The sequence below is a fragment of the Podarcis pityusensis genome (genome assembly GCF_964106645.2).
Source record: "Podarcis pityusensis genome assembly, chromosome: 2".
Classification (NCBI taxonomy): Eukaryota; Metazoa; Chordata; class Lepidosauria; order Squamata; family Lacertidae; genus Podarcis; species Podarcis pityusensis.
In genome coordinates this window covers 17,113,561-17,135,480 of record NC_138029.1, presented here as the reverse complement: position 1 = coordinate 17,135,480, position 21,920 = coordinate 17,113,561, and the positions used below count along the sequence as shown (strand labels likewise).

The 21,920-nt window shown below is 44.5% G+C and overlaps 1 protein-coding gene and 1 long non-coding RNA gene across 2 annotated transcripts in view; both read left to right on the top strand.

Moving 5' to 3' along the window:
- Window positions 1–21,572, top strand: part of LOC308470302 (sodium channel protein type 8 subunit alpha-like) — a 42,555-nt gene extending 20,983 nt beyond the window's left edge. Inside the window, exons 2-5 of the mRNA XM_080993454.1 lie at window positions 7,640–7,969; window positions 18,460–18,579; window positions 20,342–20,430; window positions 21,309–21,572. Of these exons, the coding sequence (XP_080849580.1) occupies window positions 7,694–7,969; window positions 18,460–18,579; window positions 20,342–20,430; window positions 21,309–21,441 (618 nt within the window). The 5' untranslated portion in view covers window positions 7,640–7,693 and the 3' untranslated portion in view covers window positions 21,442–21,572. The remainder of the gene's footprint in view (window positions 1–7,639; window positions 7,970–18,459; window positions 18,580–20,341; window positions 20,431–21,308) is intronic.
- LOC308471240 overlaps window positions 1–21,920 on the top strand; it is a 213,737-nt gene that overhangs the window by 68,263 nt on the left and 123,554 nt on the right. The gene's annotated exons all lie outside the window — the stretch shown is intronic.

The window sequence follows — 21,920 nt, the reverse complement described above, 5'->3', positions numbered from 1 at the left end:
GCACCCATGCTGGTGGATGTGGGAGTTTGGGTGGCCAGCTTTGCAGAAGGAAGCCCTCAGTTTGGAGGGCTTATCAGGGGGCAGCCCTCTATCTTCTGTCTTTGCAAGGCTGCTTACGTAGTTTGAGTTCAGTTTCAAGATAAAGTGCAGTAGGAAGGGAGAGCAGGGAGGGCCTTAAATTTGCCCATCAACAGCCCCTGAACAGACACCAGATTGAAGAGCCACACAGGGTGCCTGGTTCAGCTTCCATGCTATAGAAAGATGCATTGAATTTCTATTTTATACTAATTTTATGCAAATACACATACATACACATTCTCTTTTTTGGGGTGATGTGTAAACAAGCACTAGTTAACTATCGAAGCTGTGCAATGTGGTGGCCACTAGTTTAGACTGTTTGAAAAGAGAACAAAGACAAATTCATTGAATACAATACTACAACAGTAGGAGAGGAAAACAACCTTTGAGTCTTGCTGCTGGGCTTCCTGGAGGCAACTGGTTGATTACACTGCTGTTCAGCTCAGTTTCTGCTTTCTGGCGTCCCATAGGCATACTGCCTCCGCCCATGGAATTGGAATATAGCCATTGGGTCTGATAGCTTTATTGTCCATGAACTGGTCTAATCTTCTAAGAGTCCCATGAGTCACTGAAACGTGTGCGCTTAGCCCAGATGTGCTGTCCTTATACTACCAGTGCTCCCCAGGGAATGGGATTCCACATTCTTGCTCCCTTGCTGGATAGCATTGCGGGCAAATTTCCTTTCTTCATTTCTTCTTAAAGCCCATCTTAAGCCTTTTTGAATCCATTGTTTTCTCTCTGTGGGAACAGTGAACAACTTGCTTTCCTCCTTCTTTCTGACATCCTTTGAAATATTTATGTCTCGTCAGCATATGTCCTTCTTTCCGCCATTTTATTTTCGCAAGACTGAAACCTTAGATTCCCAGTTCCTTTAAGGCTGCTGTCACAGAACCTGCCTTCCAGACCTTGCCTCAGAACTCCCTCTCTCCTAGCCTTCCTGAAGTGCCCAGATGTTTGCTTTTTAAACCTCCCAGAGGTTTAGCCAAATTTTACAGTCTTCGTTCATAGTGCAGACTCCTTCCTCTGGTCCCCCATTATCTGATTATTCAGTTTCTTTTATTTCCTTTCTAGGTGAACAGTTTGGTTGTTGGGGTAGCGATCAGGAGGAGATATGCAACACCTTACCATCGACTCAGGGCAAGGACAGCTGCAAGATAAATTAAAATGTGAGCAGCACATTTTCAAAATGTTCCCATTTCAAAGCTGCTGTTTGGGTAGCAGGACCAGGAAGGACACAGTTAGAAAAAGTTGCTAACCCAGGCATACACCATTGATATGGGCCACTTCCTTATTTGGCTAGCATTGGTCACCACCACCCAAATGGCTACATTTTACTTGGAATTAAGAAATGCTGTTCAAACGTCACTGGGACTGGACCCCTAGGGGGTAACGGCTCTTTATTTTAACATAGTAATGCAGGGCTTTCCAAACTGTGCTCCATGAACTTTCAGGGGCCTGTAAGCTTCTTTCACACTATGTCAGTAAAAACTGAATTAAAGATTACACAGCATCTAGCACAGCACATTACAATTGCTACACCAGGCAGAGAAATCTTTTAGTGATCTGTTAAGACCCTCAGCAATTTTCAAGTGGTCTGTGGTGTTGTGGAGTTTGGAAATCCCTGAAGTTAGTGGGTTTATTTTCCTTGTGTCAAACCCCTTTGTTTTCCTTATGTCCAATGGATTGTTCAATCTGTTCACTCCAATGAAAACTTGTAAGCACGTGTGTGGCCATAACGGATACTCACTGTGGGTTGAGCAACTTCCACTCATGATGAATGAACCAGATTCCCCGTCTGAAAGGACAAGTCCCCACAATTGCACAAAGGACACTGTCATGTAAGAGCGATTCCCCCTTGCTTCACAGCAACCAAGAGGCATTGTGGTTCAAGTATTTGTAGCTCCTCCTAGCGTGGGTTCCACACTTAGGTAGCATGAGGGGTTTCCCCCTCCCCATCAAAGGCTGTAGCAAGAATCTCTGTGTGTTCTTGAGATGGATCTTTGACCCATGGTTAGGGAATATTCCAGCTCTGCATTGAGGAAATGATGTGTGCCCAAGGAGTTCCCCTGGACCCTCGTGAGTCTTCTCCAGTATTTACTTTATCCCTTTACTTGGGGTTTTCTTGAGTAAATCCCAAGAATTCCATCATCGCTTTCCATTTCATTTGTGCCCGTCAAAATAACCGTGGAGTAGATTGAAGACTCCTGCAGCTATAAGGCTCATAAAGTGGCCCTATGCAGTGCCATAATATCACACAAGATTTATTTTATGTGTTTATTAAATTTGTATACCATCCTTCATCCAGAGATCTCAGGGGCAGTTCACAACATAAAAATACAAGATAAAAACTTTGGTCAATGACTGGGGTTGGGGTTTTTTGCAGGGAACGGGCATTTAGATTACAGCAAGGGCAAAGGCCTCTTTAAACCTCTCCTTCCCCAGTGTCAAAAGCAATCCACTGTCTGGGAGTAAATAGGGACAGCAGATTTTGAGGGTGGGAGTCAGTCTCTATAAAATTTGATGGCTAGGCTACAATTGGTTTATTGGTTTGTGGTTGTTCTTAATTTTATTATATACTTTGTGGTTTTTATATTGTGATTTTATGTTGTGAACTGCCCTGAAATCTATGGATGAAGGGTGATGTTGTTGTTGTTGTTGTTGTCATAAATTTCTCATAAGGACCTGCACTTTTTAAAATGGCTTGTCCCATTCATTTCCTTGCATTGTGTATCTGTGTAGTGTTGGAAATTGATTATAGGATTAAACCTCCCTATCTCCTGGGAGACATTGAGAATCTCAGGTGGCGGAATGGTCCTGCAGGGCATAGTTGACCTGATTAGAGTTCTGCTAGTGTGGCCTTGGGCAAAATCGCTCTTCCTTTCTCTATGATTGCTTGCTCTGTTGGCTTTATAAGGTTGGAGGTGAGGTTTATCGGTGATGCTATAATTGCAGATGAAACGTGCTTCAACTGACTGGTATTGCATGCTTGCTCTGGATAAACTGCAGAAGTAAATATTTCACTGTCTCATGCTTAGCACTATCAGCCAATTAAAGAAGTTTTGGTTGATTAATCAAATGATGTTTAACTGATTAATCTATTAATAAGGCAAATTTAAACACATGGGCATATTACCAAAACCTCATTATAGATGCTTTTTTTAATATGCCAAAGGAGCTAATGGAAAAGAAGAAGAAAGCTGCCATTCTTTGTTAGATGGGACTGGCCATCTTTCCTTTTTTTTTTGTTATCTGTTACAGTAACAAACCAGAGCTAAGATATCCTTAAAGCAAACAGGCAAGGCCTTCGCAGCCTTATCAAATAAAATTACTCCCTCTGATGAATCAAGAAAAACTTTAGCCAGCTGATCTGCCAGTTAAAGGCTGCAGCCTTACTCGTTTTGCAGTTGTGTGTCCTCAGACAGTCCAATATGCAGCACCTCTTCACACAACCATTTGCTTAAGGGGTTGTTGTATTGCTTCCAGCCTTCCTCAGTGTGGCATCTCCTCACAACAGCCCTGTGAGGTAGGTAAGGCTAGAAGATGGTGACTTGCCCAAGGTCATCTAGTGAGCTTCATGGCTGAGTGGGGATTTCAGCCTGGGTTATCCCAGCAGTCTGCTCACTACACTACAGTAATAAACTCCTGTTAAGGTGGTGTTAAGCTTTGGTGTCTTCAGTGGCGCCGGAGCTGAGAGGGGTAAGGAAGGCAAACTAGACCTCTTAATGATGGTGATGACTGACTCCATGCGGCTATAGCTGCATCGTAATGATTTGGCCCCGTAGGGGATTGTTGGCTTCAAGGAATATGTTGAGTCATCATTCCTTATTCAAGGGGTCCTTGCTAGCCAGTTGTTTTCTGCTGTAAGAAGTGTACGTGAAAAAGCATTTTGTGTTTGTATGTGCCTTTCTCTTATTTGCCGAATATATCTGTATCGTCTCTGTTTGTTTCTACAAGTTAGTCCCTCTGTGTCTGGTGCACGAAGCAACGGGATTATTTCTGCACCTAAAAAAAACCTCTGCCCATCCAGCAGTTAGACGGCTCCCTTAAGTGCCAAAGCTCGTGTGCTCTGTTGTATTTCAGTCTGCAGTGCTGCAGTGCCGTTGCATCAGTGCACAGCTTCTAGAATTCCACTCCCCTTCCTTCGGAGCGAAAAGCTCTGAATCGTCAGTCCTGAATCACGGTTTCATTCTCCTTCCTGTTTCTCCGGCAAAGGTGTCAAACTACAGAGAAAGGGGGGACGGGACTCTGCTTGTGCATCTCTGTGTGTGTTTGTTCTACATAGGAGCACCAGATGCAGACAAACTCTGTTTTTCTGACTCACACTTATTATTTGGTCTGACAGCACGTCATACCTGGTTGGCGGCCTCTTTGCTGGGGACACTGTGCAGTCCCTGCAGAATGCAAACTTATTTCTCTAGACTCATCCTTCAAACAAATATGTCTTTGTTTGCTTTTCATGATGCCTGCCAAAAAGAAGAAGTTTTCTTAGTAGCATCTCTGTTTTTAAAATCTTACGTATTTTCTTACTGGCAGTGGAATTTGGTCGGCTTTTGGAGGGGGGTGGAAGGAGAAGGTTTGCATTAAATTCAGTTTGATTTTAAAAAACACCTACCGGTAGTTTTGGCTTCATATGCATAGGTCCCTATTGAGATCAGACATAGGGTTGCCAACTGATCAGTAAAAAGCCTGAACTGCTCTTGTCCTTGGAGCAGAAACCTTATCTGCAGAAATCGGCAGCAGATGAAGTTTTTTGCTGCATGAAGATAAGGATTATCATCTTCTGCTCATGTCTGCAAGATCAGCCTGCTGTTAACCCCAACCTGTGCAGTTAAGGCATAGAAACAAGCATTCTTTTTTAATGGCAACCCTAGAAAAGGTATTCAGCTAGCCACTTCTCTCCCCGCCCCCCCCCAGTAAATACTTGCATGTAATACATAATACAGGAGGTTTCAACAACGCAGGAGGTTGTTGCATTCAGGTTTTGCCTGGTACTGTATGGATGCCGAATAGTGAGAATTATTTGCCATCTATCCATCTTTTTTGGCATGGCCCTTCTTTCCCTGATTTCCAAGGCTTGTAAACTCAGCATCCCTCTTGCACCCAAAGCAAGATGCAGGTCCCTAGACTAGAGCTGGGGAACCTGTGGCCTCTAGATGTTGTTGGACATTCTTGGCCATTGGCCATGCTGGCTGCAGCTGGTGGGAGCCGGAGTCTTTAATGATGTTTGGAGGACCATAGTTTCCCCATGCCTGCCCTAGCCAACAAACTAAAATCTTTTAAAGGTTAAAAATCAAAGCATTACTGGTCCAAATTTTACCTGGGACACATGGTTTCTTTTACCTGGATACTCTGATCTTAACACCAATACTTGTGGCTTCCAATGGCATGAGTAATATGAAGAGATTGTGTGGCTTTTTGTGGCCTTGTGTGAACAGTATTGTACTGTTCAAGGGAGAAGTGAAAAAGAAGGTGCTGAGTTAGGATAATCTGCTAGTTTAAAATGCTAGCTGAATCTGTGGGTGGCAGAGATTGATTTCTTGCTTAGCGGCCTATAGGATTTCAGGCAGGCAGCTTGACGGAAAGGGAAGAGGAGAAATATACTAGAGCAAATCAGCCAACATTTGAAGATATTTCATATAGATATGGGTTCCTCCTCAGTCCCCATCTCCATCAAACTCACTAATCCCTGAAATGTATTTTAACATTGGCATTCAGAAAAGCTCCATCACATGCAGATGTTAGCATGTGGTGCATGTGCATTTGTGTCAGGGCCAAAAATTGTATCCTCCTGCCATTACTTCAACATAAAAGTAATAAGAATAATGTTTAAACCATTGATTGACATACATTCGTGCCAAAATTATAGTGTTGGGGTTTTATTGTTCTAATGTTGTATCAAACATCATGGTAAGCCATAAACCATGGTTTACCGTGTATGAGTTGATCCCACCCTGATTTTTGCTGCCTGCTAGCACTGGAAGGAATCAAACCAAGGTCTTTGACTTAGAGTTACTTTTGAAAGAGGGATTGTGGTTTGTTTCATTTTCAGCAAACCATGATCTGAAGCCAAGGCTTGTTTTGGCTTACTGATTGTGCCTTGTTGGAGTGAAGCAAACCATGGTCATTGGTTTGAACGTAACACTAAGCCAGTGATCATGGTTTGTTTCCTCTGTGTACTAGCAGGGAGAAGCGAAACAACCCATGTAGGGGCATTCATAGTGAATCATTAACTGTGGTTTACAGTGATGGGCCACTGGTTTTGTGTGCTGAACTGTTGCATGCAAAGCTGAAGATGCCTACCTTAATATGCTTTAAAAAGAGATGGGTTCATGTGTGGAGCTTTGGTTAAATCTGACACAGTGGTGCTCAGTCTTTCTGCTTTCAGGGAAGTGTTTCCAAATTGAGGACCACACAGGCATTTGCCATGGAACTCCTGTGCATTGTGGTGAATTCTGGGGCATGCTTGATTCATGTTGGACTCTGGTTAAGCTTGTTGGGCCCATACAACTGGGACTACAACACAGAACATTGCTAATCCTACCTTGTAGCTAGACACTGTCCTGGAAGATCAGGGTAACTTGTCCATCAGTAGGCATCTTCTTATTAAGGAATCTGCTCTTGCAAACTTTGCCATGTTTCTCTTCAGGCATTAGCGGTTCTTAGAGAAACACCAGTGAACTTTTGGCATCACAAAATGAAGCTGTTCAGAAGGAAAACAGTAATAGGAGGACCATAGGATTTAAAAGTTCTGGAGTGGTTGGCCAGTCTTAATATTAAAAGGCTGTCTCCAGAAGAGGTAGAGTTGTCAGGGTAGTACTAAGTATCATAAAATACAGTAAGTAGTAGAGAGTTCATCCATGTTATCTGCCATTTTACATGAGTTCTATAATGGACCAGTGAACTTGACAACCTTAAGTAGTTTAAGACAGGGATGGGGAACCTGTGGCCCTCAAGATGCTCTTGAACTACAGCTCTTATAATCTCTGAGCATTAACCATGTTGCCTGGGGCTGATGGGAGTTGGAGTCCCAGAACCGCGCTAGGCCCCGAGACAGTCCCAACGGTCGTCTGGCCTTGTGTGACCTTCTCGTGGCCGCTCATCCTCCCCTCGTGAGCAGGAGGCCAAAGACAGCAATGATAAGAGAGGGGAGAGAGGGGGGAAACAGGTGGGTGAGGAAGGGGTTAGCAGCACGGAGGGTGAGGGAGGGAGGTGCAGGATGGTGGTGGAGGTGCCCCAGTGTTGATGGTGGGGTGTCTGGGTTTTTGATCCCCGGAATATGGCAACCCTCAACAACATCCAATGGGTACCATGTCAGCTAGCTCTGGTTTAAGTGAGATACTTGGGAAATGTGTTGAGCTCATTGTCTCAGGCAGCTTTGTTTAACGCTCCCCTTGAGAAGATGCAAATGGTGAATGGTAAAACCAATGCAACAGTTGTGGTATCTCAGTGGGGATGTGGCTCAACAAGACTCATTCATTCTTCCCTCCAAAAATACTCAATTCACCCACCAGTATGTTGAGGATTTGACTTGTGACCGTCTGTCCTATTCTCTCCTCTACAGAGCTGACCTATCCCGGGCGCATCATAACTAAATAAGTTTCTGCAGGATGAAAAAATGGCAGGGCGGCTGCTTGCACCACCAGGCCCTGATAGTTTTCGACCTTTCACTCCGGAATCTCTGGCTAACATCGAGAAGCGCATCGCAGAAGATAAGAAGAAGAAGCGCCCTAAGCAAGACAGCAGTCACAGAGACGACGACGAAGAGAGCAAACCAAAACCAAACAGTGACCTGGAGGCAGGGAAGAATTTGCCTTTCATCTATGGGGATATCCCAAAAGGCCTGGTTGCTGTGCCACTGGAGGACTTTGACCCTTTCTATTTGACGCAGAAAGTGAGTCACCAAGACCCAGCCTATTAAAAACTCAAGTCTTTTTTGTCCCCAGGAGGAATTACAGGTTTGGGGTGGCAAGAGTCTCTTGCTGCATATGAAAGGGGGCCTTTTTCTGTGGGCTTTTCAAATACGAATCTTCTCTTCATTTTTTTCAGGTTTGGGGAAGAAATGTGTCTGATCGTTTGTTGGGGTAGCTGATAGCTCTGCAAAATCTGCACACAGCTCGACACGTAGCTTAAGCAATTCTGGAAGTCAGCACATCTAGTAGGGAGGAGGCAGATAAATAAGAGGGGGGAGTGGCAACAGATACTGAGAAAAGGAGTGGCAGTCAGTCCATCTCAGTCACAAAAGAGAAAAACCATGGTGTTTTAGGTCCGGTGTCTCCCAGGCCAATTAGCACCATTTGGAGACTTGTCTTCTATCCATGGTGACTTTTAAAAATTCGTCTTGGACAGAGATGAAATGTATCTAGACCTGACAAAGAGATAGGTGTGGTGTGCCACCATATAATCCAGAACCTGACTTACTTAATTGCATCAAATGCTCCCGAAAGGTTATTGGATCTGGGTTTGTGGTAGTGATGGGACATTTCCTTCATCCTTTCACTGCCTCAGTGTACCATTTAGACTAATAAAAGACCATCACCACCATCACATATTGAGCATAAGCCTCAAAGTGGTTGTGGGACTTGACAGCCCGATTCCCTCTAAAGTGGAAGGGGGTGGGTCTTAAAACTTTGCCATAATGCTTTGCGTGGAAAATTAATGATGCACATTGAAAGTCCTTCCATTTTACTTTACCTAATATACTCTTAACAGTTTTGTTATGCTCTCAGTCAAGAAAGCAAAAGAGCTTGTTTCACAACCGGCTCCTATGTTGTGCTTCCTTTAACTATATGTACAACTGGTACCATAAATGGAGGTGGTTGTGTGATAACCAATAGCCTGCTCAAAAGCATGAGCCTTTTGCATTTTATGAAGCCCCTGCCAATGAGCATAAGAAGAACTCTGCTAGATCAGGCCAAGAGTCCATCTAGTCCCTCTTGACCTCTCATGGAGGGGGCACATGAAGAAGGGCCTCAGATGCTTATTGCAAGCCAGGGAGCCAAGTGGGCTCCACAAAGCAGGAGAGGGCATTCAGATGATCATGTCAGTGGCCCAAGCCATCCAGATGTTCCACAAGTTGGCCAGGGTTTCAACAGGAGCACCAGTCATATCAGCAGGGAAATCTCCCAAGGTTGTCTGAAAACCAATTGGAGCCATCAGCTTCTGAGGTAGACCATCCTCATAGGTCCCCTGCCTCTGCAGAGGTAGAAGGATGCTGAGAGCCTAAATCTCAACAGGAAGTGACCTGACCATGACAAGGGACTGTTGTCAATAACCCCCACTTTCAGATCACCCTCTTCCTGCCCAGCTGAGAAAACAAGGTCCGCATATGTTGGGCCAATGACATGTTGGGTCATCATGGCAGCCATGAAGTCTTTAGCCATGGCAGAGCTAATGGCTTCAGCATGGATGTTGAAGTTCCCCAACACTAGCAATCTGGGAGTCCTCAACACTCCCTCCAAGACCAGCTCTGTCAGCTCAGGCAGGGATACTTCTGGGCAGTCAGGTGGGTGGTAAACCAGCAGAATCCCTAAAGGTAAAGGTAAAGGGACCCCTGACCATTGGGTCCAGTCGTGACCGACTCTGGGGTTGCGGCGCTCATCTCGCTTTACTGGCTGAGGGAGCCGGCATACAGCTTCCAGGTCATGTGGCCAGCATGACTAAGCCGCTTCTGGCGATCCACAGCAGCACACGGAAACGCCGTTTACCTTCCCGCTGGAGTGGTACCTATTTATCTACTTGCACTTTGATGTGCTTTTGAACTGCTAGGTTGGCAGGAGCAGGGACCGAGCAACGGGAGCTCACCCCACTGCGGGGATTCGAACCGCCAACCTTCTGATTGGCAAGTCCTAGGCTCTGTGGTTTAACCCATAGTGCCACCCGTATCCCTAGCAGAATCCCTAATATGTCCCAATTACCAACACCAGGAACAAACACTCTGGATCCCCACCCAACTGGCCAGAAAGCCTGGAGACAGAGATGGCATCTCAGCAACTCCCCATCCCCAGCCCTCAAGTCTGCCCTGGAGCTGTACCAAGGAGCCAGCACCAACTCCACCCTGCTCAACCACCCACGTCTCAGGAATATAGATCAGATCAGCCTCCTTATCCACAATCACATCATGGGTGAGGCAGGACCAACCTAACATTGAACAGCCACAGACCCCAGGGCTGGCTGATAGGACAGCCACAATTCCTCAGGTTGAAGGGAGGTCTGGCACATGGCACAGTCACCAACTCCCTGTGCCACGTGTCCCTTACCAGACATGTCCCACCCACTTGCCCAGAACCACTGCATTTGGGGTGCCAACTGCTTTCCCTAGTTGCTCTCTTCCCAGGCACATTTTACCTCCCTTATTTTGAAAACTCCAAATTAAAAGCGTACAAGTTAAAAAGCACTTAAACAATTTAGGGCAAGCCAATCTCCATAGAAGATGATGTTCTGGGGGTGGACCTTGTCCTTGCTTCCCCCCCCCCCAAAGCTGCTCCCCAAAAAGGGGGTGACCCTCTGCTGGCCAAAGGTTCCAAAAGGGCAATTCCAGCAGCTATGAAGGGGAGCCAGGTGAACAGCTCACCTCCTCCACTGATGGTCTCTAGCTCCTGCTACCTCTGAGAGTGAAGCGTCCGTTCTCCCAAAACCGGAGGTAGTGCAGGAGGTATTGTGCAGACTTTAACTAGGTTAGATTAGGCTGGGTGCAAAACAGATTTCATCGCGCACCAAGGGATTCTGGGACTCAGAAACTCCGTGACTGTTCTCCCTTTGAAAATATGATTTATTTGGATCTGCCTTCGGCGGTAAGCAAAATGCCCAGGCCGCTGGCAAGGAAAAGACCTTTTAAGATGAAGAGGCACCTTGGGTGGTAGCTAGCTGAGGACTGACGTGAATTTCCAGGGTCCAGTCAGTGTGGAGGGGAAGGAAGGAGATTTCCTCTGGGGGCGATGTCCCTTTCAGCGAGCAGGAGGAAAACAGCAGGCAGGCAGAAGGTGAGGCTGCCTGAGTCTGCAGTTGTACGGCTGTTCAGGGACAACACAAGCTTGCGCTTTCAGGTTTAGAATGGTTGGGCCTGCGAGTGGCAGGGGGAGGCAGGAGACATGGCTGCTGTGAGGATCTTTTGAGCACCAATGTCTGGATTTGGTAGGCCGTTGTGAGAACAGGGTGGAGGCAGCTAGAGATGGGTTGTGGGTCTGTTGCAACGGGGCTCTTGTATGAGCTGGGTAAACAGTTAAATACTGGGAGGTATTTCCAGACCCTCCAACTACCCCTGTTTTCCTAGGACAGTCTCGGATTTACAGAAGCCATCCCAGTTTCTGATTCGATCCCAGAATGTCCCACTTTTCCTTAGGACGTCCCTATTTTCATTGGAGAAATGTTGGAGGGTATGGAGTTATCCAACCCCCGAGCCATCTGAAGGCAGCCCTGTAGGGGGAAGTATTTTAAAATGTTTTATTGTGTTTTCATATATGTGGGGAGCTTCCCAGAGTGGCTGGGGCAATTCACGGGTTATAAACAGTAAAATAAGAATAAAAGTACCGTATTTTTTGCTCTATAAGACTCACTTTTTTCCTCCTAAAAAGTAAGGGGAAATGTGTGTGCGTCTTATGGAGCGAATGCAGGCTGCACAGCTATCCCAGAAGCCAGAACAACAAGAGGGATCGCTGTTTTCACTGTGCAGCGATCCCTCTTGCTGTTCTGGCTTCTGGGATTCAGAATATTTTTTTTTCTTGTTTTCCTCCTCCAAAAACTAGGTGCGTCTTATGGTCTGGTGCGTCTTATAGAGTGAAAAATGCGGTAATAAAGACTAGGATGTTCCTATTTTCATTGGAGAAATGTTGGAGGGCATGCATTTCTTTTTTGCCTGCATGACAGTTTTACTGCACACAGCACAGCAACAACTTAGTACCACACCCTCTTGATGGTGGCTTTGATAGAAGCCTTGGAGGCTGTTTTGGCAGGTATGCGGGGGTCAGCTGAGCTAAGAGGTGCTGTTTGCAAAGCCAAACGCATACCAGGAAATGCAGGATTTCTTTTGTGTACAGCACTGGGCACCTTTAGGTGCCCCCACCACCCATCCAGTGGTGCAAGCCCGAGTGTGTGAAAGGCTGTACTGAAGAAAGCCCTTTATGTTCCCCAGAGAAGGCTTCCCATTTAGAAATATGTGGGAGGCCTCTGGCAGCGCATCTTGTGTGCTGTGCAGAGAACAACATGACTGCTTAGAAGGTTGGGTCTTTTTCTTTTTCTTTTTAGAAATAGTGAGCTACAGACATCACTGGAAATGTTTTTGATGAACAGTTTCTCCCCCAACTTCCTGTTCTGTATAGCGAGGCCTTGTGCATCTTCCCACAAACCCTGGAATGGCACATTTCCTGATTCCATTGTGTTTTACCAGAAAGGATGTGCATTACTTCTCCAAATAACCAGTGGTTCAAGATCATCCCAAAAATCCATTTAAAACACACACACACACACACCCCTCTCTGAATCATCAAAAGCAGCGGTTCTGCTTGAACAACTGGAATGTTGCCATGTTTTTTTTTTAATGCCAGCTTCTAGCGTATGAAAAGCAGTCCTGGCTCTTTCTTTTTAATGCCAGCCAGAGAGCTAAGTGCAGAGGCGTGGCCTGACTGGCACCAGAATTGGAGGATGGCACCTGTCTCTGCCTTATCCCCCAATACTTAGGGAAGATGGCAGTGTTTCTTTATTCCAATGAACCTCATCACAACTGTAAGACACAGAGTCATCAACTGAAGGCCAAAACCAGGCCAAAGCTTAGTGGCAGAGCTTCTTTATGAAAGTCCCAGATTCAATCTCAAGCATTTCTAGATTATTATTATTATTTATTGAATTTATATACCACCCTGTACTGGGAGGTCTCAGGGCGCTTCACAGAAGAAAATCAAAATATAAAACCACAAAACATACAATCAAAATAAAAACAACAACCCAATAACACCCCCCAATAGGCCTAGGAAAGCTCTTTTGCTGAAACCAGCAAGCTATCTTAGCCAGCAGTGCAACCTTTTCATCTAGATGGACCAATTGTCGTGACTTAGTATAATGCAGATCTCTGTTTTGGAATGTTTCCCTGCTGATGCAAAAAACCCCACAGCTACAACATCCTTGTTAGGTGGTCACCCAGTTTTTGTTTAAAAAGGGGGAGTCCACTACCTTCCAAGGAATCCTGTTCCTCTCACCGCCCCCAGCCTTTTCCCTTTCCCTTTTCCTTTGCTATGACTTCCATTTTACAGGTTCGGTAAGCAAGATGAATTGGCATCTTGGTAAACCCAGGGGTTTTGCTTGGGCTGCTGCTCTATATGTTATTGGCATCCCCATTGGGAGCTCCTCAGCTCCTGGTCAAATACTTAATTAGAACTCACTGCATCAGTTGCTGCCCCTGCCAAGCAAATGCCCCCCATATGGACCACTGGCAGAGAAACTCACTACATGACAGCCCCAGCTCTAGACAGTGATCTGCACTAATTCAGTATAACGTGGAACAGAGACACTTGCCATGGAGATGCGAGTCTTAAATATAGACCAGCTCATTGAGAACATTTTCCCAGGTGTCCCCAGTCCAAGTTTCAATTTTTCTCTGGGGGGTGATAATTGATTTTCAGATTGTCATTCTTTCCCTTGGTCTCTTCCCTTGGTCTTGTTGAGAATGTCTGTGTACTAGTGATATTCACTAGGAGCTGTGGTCTAAACCACTGAGCCTAGGGCTTGCTAATCAGAAGGTCGGCGGTTCGAATCCCCGCAACGGGGTGAGCTCCCGTTGTTCGGTCCCAGCTCCTGCCAACCTAGCAGTTCAAAAGCACGTCAAAGTGCAAGTAGATAAATAGGTACCGCTCCGGCGGGAAGGCAAATGGCATTTCTGTGCGCTGCTCTGGTTTTGCCAGAAGCGGCTTAGTCATGCTGGCCATATGACCCAGAAAAACTGTCTGCAGACAAACGTTGGCTCCCTCGGCCATTAAAGCGAGATGAGTGCCGCAACCCCAGAGTCGTTCGCGACTGGACTTAACTAACAGGGGTCCTTTACCTTTACCTTTACAGGTAAAGGTAAACAGGTAAATGATTGGCACCACTGTGTTTTTCTCATGTTTTGAATTTGTTAGAGACCATCCCTCAGCACAGTGCATCTTGACACCCAGTGTCTACAGAATGTCCCTAGGGCACAGGAGAATTTTATTGTCCTAGCCAAAGGGAAGCTGTGCTGTACTTGGGAAAGACTAATTTGTTGTTGTTGTTTAGTCGTTTAGTCGTGCCCGACTCTTCGTGACCCCACGGACCAGAGCACGCCAGGCACTTCTGTCTTCCACTTCCTCCCGCAGTTTGGTCAAACTCATGCTGGTAGCTTCGAAGACACTATCCAACCATCTCGTCCTCTGTCGTCCCCTTCTCCTTGTGCCCTCCATCTTTCCCAACATCAGGATCTTTTCCAGGGAGTCTTCTCTTCTGATGAGGTGGCCAAAGTATTGGAGCCTCAGCTTCACGATCTGTCCTTCCAATGAGCACTCAGGGCTGATTTCCTCCAGAATGGATAGGTTTGATCTTCTTGCAGTCCATGGGACTCTCAAGAGTCTCCTCCAGCACCATAATTCAAAAGCATCAATTCTTCGGCGATCAGCCTTCTTTATGGTCCAGCTCTCACTTCCATACATCACTACTGGGAAAACCATAGCTTTTACTATACGGACCTTTGTTGGCAAGGTGATGTCTCTACTTTTTAAGATGCTGTCTAGGTTTGTCATTGTGGGAAAGACTAATAACATAGGATAAAAAAATCTGCAGGATCAGGCCAATAGTTCACCTAGTCAGCTTCCTTCCTGTTTTCACAGTAGCCAACCAGGTGCTTATGGGAAACCCATAAACAGGAGTTGAGGACAACAGCCCTCTCCCCACTTGTGTGCAGCAACTGGAGCTTGAGCATAACCATCAAGGCTTAGCCAGCTAGGAGAGGACTTAGAAACACCTTGCACCCTGCGCCAAGAGTGAATGGAACAGAAGCCAGTAAACTTGCTTTGTTTCAGAAATAAGCAAGCAAGGGACCTTGATCATTTGAACAAAATGGCGGACGTTATTCTGGTGTTCCCTGTCACTATTCTGAATGAGCAGGAACTGTACGGAGTACAGCCTTCCTTGGATTGCACCACTTCACATCCCAAGTAGTGAATTTGAATATTACCCCCTTATAGATAGCTTTCTATAGCCACGGAAAGCTAAGAGATGGGTGAGCTCAATTTTGAAACCGGATTGAACTGTTTGCTTTAAACTGGCTTCGTCCCCATACTTTAAAGTCTCTTAAATGTTGTAGAAGAGATTCACAGTGCAATCCTATGCATGTTTATTCAGAAGTCAAGCCGCAGTCCTATGCACGAGTACTCTCTTTTGTTTGTTGGTTTTGTGGTCACGCAGGATCCCATGCTGCCCATGCCTGGTTCATTTCAGAAGTGGTAATAATAATAATAATAATAATAATAATAATAATAATAATTTATTATTTATACCCCGCCCATCTGGCTGGGTTTCCCCAGCCACTCTGGGCGGCTCCCAACAGAATATTAAAAACACAATAAAACATCAAACATTATAAACTTCCCTAAACAGGGCTGCCTTCAGATGTCATCTAAAAGTCAGATAGTTGTTTATTTCCTTGACATCTGACAGGAGGGCATTCCACAGAGCGGGCGCCACTACTGAGAAGGCCCTCTTCCTGGTTCCCTGTAACCTTGCTTCTCGCAGTGAGGGAACCACCAGGAGGCTCTCAGAGCTGGACCTCAGTGTCTGGGCTGAACGATGGGGGTGGAGATGCTGCTTCAGGTATACTGGGCCACGGCTGTTTAGGGCTTTAAAGGTTAGCACCAACAGTGCCAAGGGACGCGGGTGGCGCTGTGGGTAAAACCTCAGCGCCTAGGACTTGCCGATCGCATGGTCGGCGGTTCGAATCCCCCCGGTGGGGTGTGCTCCCGTCGTTCAGTCCCAGCGCCTGCCAACCTAGCAGTTCGAAAGCACCCCCGGGTGCAAGTAGATAAATAGGGACCGCTTACCAGCGGGTAGGTAAACGGCGTTCCGTGTGCTGCGCTGGCTCACCAGATGCAGCTTGTCACACTGGCCACGTGACCCGGAAGTGTCTGCGGACAGCGCTGGCTCCCAGCCTATAGAGTGAGATGAGCGCACAACCCTAGAGTATGTCAAGACTGGCCCGTATGGGCAGGGGTACCTTTACCAACAGTTTGGTTAACCTGTGGGCCCATCTAAGGAGCCTCTCTTCTGAGCACAGTAGTCTCCTCACTGGGATTGTGACTAGGAGGACCAGGGTCCTTTGAGCGTTGCTGCCTTTTTCTGGAATTATCTCTATAGGGAAACCTTTTAGGCCCACTATCTGTTAGCACGTAGGAGCCCATTTAAGACTTTTGCGGTTTCGATAGATGTTTTTAATAGCCAGCAGGGGTGCTTGCTACATGCCATGTCTTTTCTTGGGTTTAGCTGTTTGATTTTATTGTGGGAGGTTTTTTTAAATGTTCAGGACTTTCAGGTGATCGTTTAAAAAAACTACAGATATCCGACAACAGGTCAAAATTAAAAATGAACCAACAAATGGGGGTGGGGGTGGAAGCACTGGAGCACCTGTCAACAACCCACATGGAAATTCCAAGACGTTTCAAAGTCTGGTTTCTTCCGCCGCATTCCTACCTTCCTTATTTTACTGTAGAAGTTCAGGAAATGGGCAAAGGGTTGGTGCCTGACCTGTTTTGCTTCCGAGGTTTCTATCTAAGCAGGCATTTGACGTTATTATAGTCATTGTTAACAAGAACTATAGTTGTTTTACAGTTACCTGTTTTGAAACTGCTGAAATGAGTTGCCTTGATTTTATTTCCATTTTGACGCTGTTACGTACTTGGCCGTAGTTGGCATCCATCTGTCTTGGGAGACAATGGAGGAGTGCACCTTTGGGGGTGAAGTCAATCTCAAACCAGGCAAGATAAAAAGAGAGGTTTCAGGGAGGAGAAAGTTAGAGGAAAGGGAGAGGAGATAGACAGAGTTGCTTTGGGTGTATGGCAGGAGGAACTTGAGGTCTAGATCCCTGAAAGATGAAAGAAGGCTGGAGAAACCAAGGGAAGGCAGAAAATGAGTGTACTGGTCTTCATTTGTCCATAAGGACTAGTATGTTTCATATGGACAAAAGAATAGAAAGTGGGGTAAGATGGTTAATTAAGTTCTATGGGATGATACCCTACATTATCTTACACTTGCTTCAAACACTCTCACAAAATGTATAGAGGTATTTCTGTATCTCATTTATTAGACTTCTGCATTGGGTTCGCATGCAGTTGGTCCTTTGAGTTTCCTTTGGGAAAGAAAGGTAGTGGTCTGTATAGAAAAAGTAATGGACAGGGAAGGAGCCTGGAGTCACTGGTAGAACATGTGGTTTACATGCAGAAGGTCCCAGATGCAAATTATATCATTTCCAGATAGGGCTGGGGAAAGGCTCCTAAACTCATGGAGAATCACTTTCTTGTCAGTGTAAACTGATGGTCTGATGTGGTATAAGACGGCTTCTTAGGTTTGTGTGCTACATTTCATTGAGACTTAAGCAAAAAGGCCTTTGCCAGATAGTGCTCGTGGCCTCTAACATATGTCCGTCTTACAGAGGTAGCATCCTATGCATATTTTAAAATGGGGCTTTATCTGTTGAACATGTTACATGTTGTTGTTGTTTCACACATTTTTCATGAAAGTCAACTAGCACCGCTTTGGACAACTTCTTAACGAAGGCTTGGGTTTTCATTCTTTCTTTTGTGACTTTGTGAAAAGTCAAAACAGCATGAAAACACAACCCTTTATTAAGAAGTTTTCTCTTTGTTGATTTGATAAATATTTGGCTTTTATGTTAGATGTGTGTGTGGTCTTTCAATACTAGAAACAATAAATGACTAGGTAATGTACAAAATGTTTTAAATAGTTATTTGGGCTGTGTACAGTTTTGTCTACAAACCATAAAATATAAAATTAAGACATGGATATAAAACCAAAACCAGTACAATTCTCTGCACATCTACTCAGAAGTAAGTCCCACTGAAATCAATGAGCCTGACTTTCAGGTAAGTGTGTACAGTGATTGCAAACTTCATTTATGTATTTGTTCTAAAAGTACTACTAACTTTCTGTATTTATTTATCTGCCACATTTCAGCTCTAAAAGTTCCCACAAAGCTGCTTATGACAAACAATGAAACACAACAATATGAACATCAGACATATGAATGCGGTTTTAAAGCTAACCCAAAATACTGGTTTCAAGTTATGGTTAGATTGTATATGTGTGTGTGTGTTTTCCGCTGAGAGGTATATGTGCATAATTTTTTCTTTCTCTCTCTCTCTTTCTCTGCAGACCTTTGTAGTACTAAACAGAGGCAAAACACTCTTCCGATTTAGTGCCACGCCTGCCTTGTACATTTTAAGTCCTTTTAATCTGTTTAGGAGAATAGCTATTAAAATTTTGATACATTCATATCCTTTTTTATGGTAATATCGGTTGTCCCTTCTGTAGTCACGTTTCCTGGTATGTAGGGTTGCTGTGCTGACTAAAAATATATGGATTGGGTTTATGGCCCATGACGCATCAATGTTTTTGGTTTTTTTACCCAAACAGTCAGGGGACACCCAAAAAATGTCTGGATCCCTGGATGATCAACTAAAGAAAGACACTTTATTTGGAATTACATTGTTACAGAATTAAATGGGGTGGGTGTATGTATATGCATTTGTGACACAAAAGGTTTGGATTGCTAAGGGTTGTTCATTGTGTGCCAGGAGTTGTGTGCCTGCACAGGCATTTGCTGGCACCCAGCGAATTCCTGCCCTGTACCCCTGCGCTGAAATTAGCACGTTTAGGTGATTCCGCACCCCTATTTCAACAAACCAATGCACTTTTTAATGCCCCTGCCTTCACTTCCTTGGGATATTGGACTGAAAAGTTGACTATAAAATATTAGGAAATACAAACCTAAAGGTAAAGGCAAAGGAACCCCTGACCGTTAAGTCCAGTCGTGGACGACTCTGGGTTGCGCTGTTCATCTCGCTTTACTGGCCAAGAGAGCCAGCATTTGTCCTCAAACAGCTTCCGGGTCATGTGGCCAGCATGACTAAGCCGCTTCTGGCAAAGCAGAGCAGCGCACAGAAACGCCGTTTACCTTCCCTCCGGAGTGGTACCTATTTATCTACTTGCACTTTGACATGCTTTTGAACTACTAAGTTGGCAGGAGCTGGGACTGAGCAACGGAAGCTCACCCCGTCACGGGGATTCGAACTGCTGACCTTCTGATTGGCAAGCTCTAGGCTCAGTGGTTTAGACCACAGCGCCACCCACATTGAGAACCTAGAAGGCTCTTATTTATGCATCAGCTTTTCTCTGCTTGCATTACAGTTTTACAGCCTTGACATTAGGTGCTAAGTAGTGATGTGTGTCTAATGTTCAAAGGTGAAAGGGGATGTTTTCGTTTTAATGCTTTAATAGTAGATTCAGGCTGTATTCTCACAAGAAATTTAAATCAGCTTGGAATGCGAATGTGAAACCAAAATGGGCCAGAATAAACATCAAGTTTGAAATCCCTCACATCTACGTTCTATCATGCATTCACATTCAATAGAGACTCAAGATGATTTATTATTCCTCATGTATGAAAGCATTTTAAGCATATACATATGTTTTACAATAAGCACACAGAGACTTGAATTAGATTCTTTCAGATCTTCTTTACTGCAATCACTATTAATTAATATCAATTTCTTGTATCCACTGTGAGACTTTATGATTCAACACTTGAGAGTCCATAATCTGCACCCAGTATTTGGAACAGTGTGGCTCTTGACTAGAGTTAGACCCAGTTCAGGGGCAACATCTGAGAAGAACGAGCTATATGCCAACTTTCTCCTTCCTCCCCTCTCTGCTTTCCTCTTCACCTCACATGCACAGCTTCAGTAAATCTCTTGTTTTCTTAAACCACAGTTTCCCATTACGTCCTAATTGAGAAACTGTGGTTTAAGAACTTCCTCCAAATCAGGATATTAAACCAGGTATATATACCACTCATATTTAGATGAATAGTAGGACAGTCCACTGCAGCCACAAATACCTGCTGAAAAACTGTTGCAGTGGTAATTGCTGATGATATTGTTTTCCGATTTAATTCAGTAAGGTTCAGCGGGAGTTTAATGGGATGAAATGAATATGTGATTTCTTACGTTTCATGCTTCCTTGACTTTATTCTACAGTATTTAGCATGATCATTATGTGCACTATTTTGACGAACTGTGTGTTCATGACTTTTAGTAACCCACCAGAGTGGTCGAAACAGGTGGAGTAAGTAGCAATTCATTTGTTTGTTTTGTGGGTGGTGGTGTAAATCTTGCTTAATTCTTTAAAGTGATGGTGGCCCCTCTTTTTTTGGAAAGTATGCTAGGCAGCAAGTTCACAGTATGCTATAATTTGCTGCAAGTTGGCACTTCAGGTTTTTCCTTAAAAATTGAACTTGGATCAATCAGACTTTGAAATGTCTGTCAAAACCTGTGAAAATATGTATTAGAATGTTTAATAATCTAATAGTCTATTCCAAAACCTATCTGTAGTCTAGAAACCAACTATGTTCTTGGTATGAGCTTTCATGTGCATGCACACTTCTTCAGATACCATGTGCATGCACATAAAAGCTCATACCAAGAACAAACTTAGTTGGTCTCTAAGGTGCTACTGGACTATATATATATATATATATATATATATATATATATATATATTTCTACTGTGTCAGACCAACACGGCTACCTACCTGAATCTATCTGCAGTCTGTGATTGGCCAGAATATCTGTGACTGCATTCCCATATCATGGTAACTGTAGTTTTAATGTTTTACTGTGGACATGCTGCATGTAGATAGCTCCTGCTCTGCTCTGCTCCTAGCACGTGTGGGTGCAACAAACTACAAGCCCTGGCTAAGCATTATATCCAAACCAGGTGTTTTTGTTTCACTCCATGCAAGCCATGATGTGAGGCCAGCTATTAATTATACATCACAATGAATTGTGCACTGAGCCACTGTGAGCAGAAATCCCACCAACTCTTAAATAAATCCGAATCTAATATTTTAATGTGCAACATTGGCCATCTCTCTTAATGACGACATTGCTGCATATTCTAAACTGTATTCTGTTTTCCTCCACTGCTTTTCCCTGTTCTGATAGGTACACATTCACTGGTATATATACATTTGAATCACTTGTGAAAATTATTGCAAGAGGCTTCTGCATAGACGGCTTCACTTTTCTCCGTGACCCATGGAACTGGCTAGACTTCAGTGTCATCATGATGGCGTAAGTTACGTATTGTGCTCCTTTTCGTGTCTAGATAACTGTATATGTTAGTGGAAGGAGAAGGAGAAGCAGGCTGCAAAGGAAGTCCAGGAAGGTGACAAAGCAACTGGGCCCTTTGATCATTCCTGACTAATCACTGGTAAACTCGTACATTGGATATGAAATTCTTCAGGACCGAAAACCTTTACTGTAAAACAGCTAAACATTTTTGGACTGCTCTCCATTGATAATCATTTTTGTAATTGTTCTAAATTAGTCTTGAGCTGAAGGTTTCAGCACAAAATGGAAAGCTAGGAATATCCTTAGGAACTTGAATCCTGGCTCTGCTTCAGGGCACTGTTTTCCAACTGATCAGCAAGGAGGAATGAACGAGCAGGCTTGTCTACAAAAGGCAGTTTGTTTGCTCGCTCTTGTTCAGCCTATATTTACATCTTTTGACTGGGACAGTTTGCCTTTTCAGATCTGATAAACTATGAACAGCCC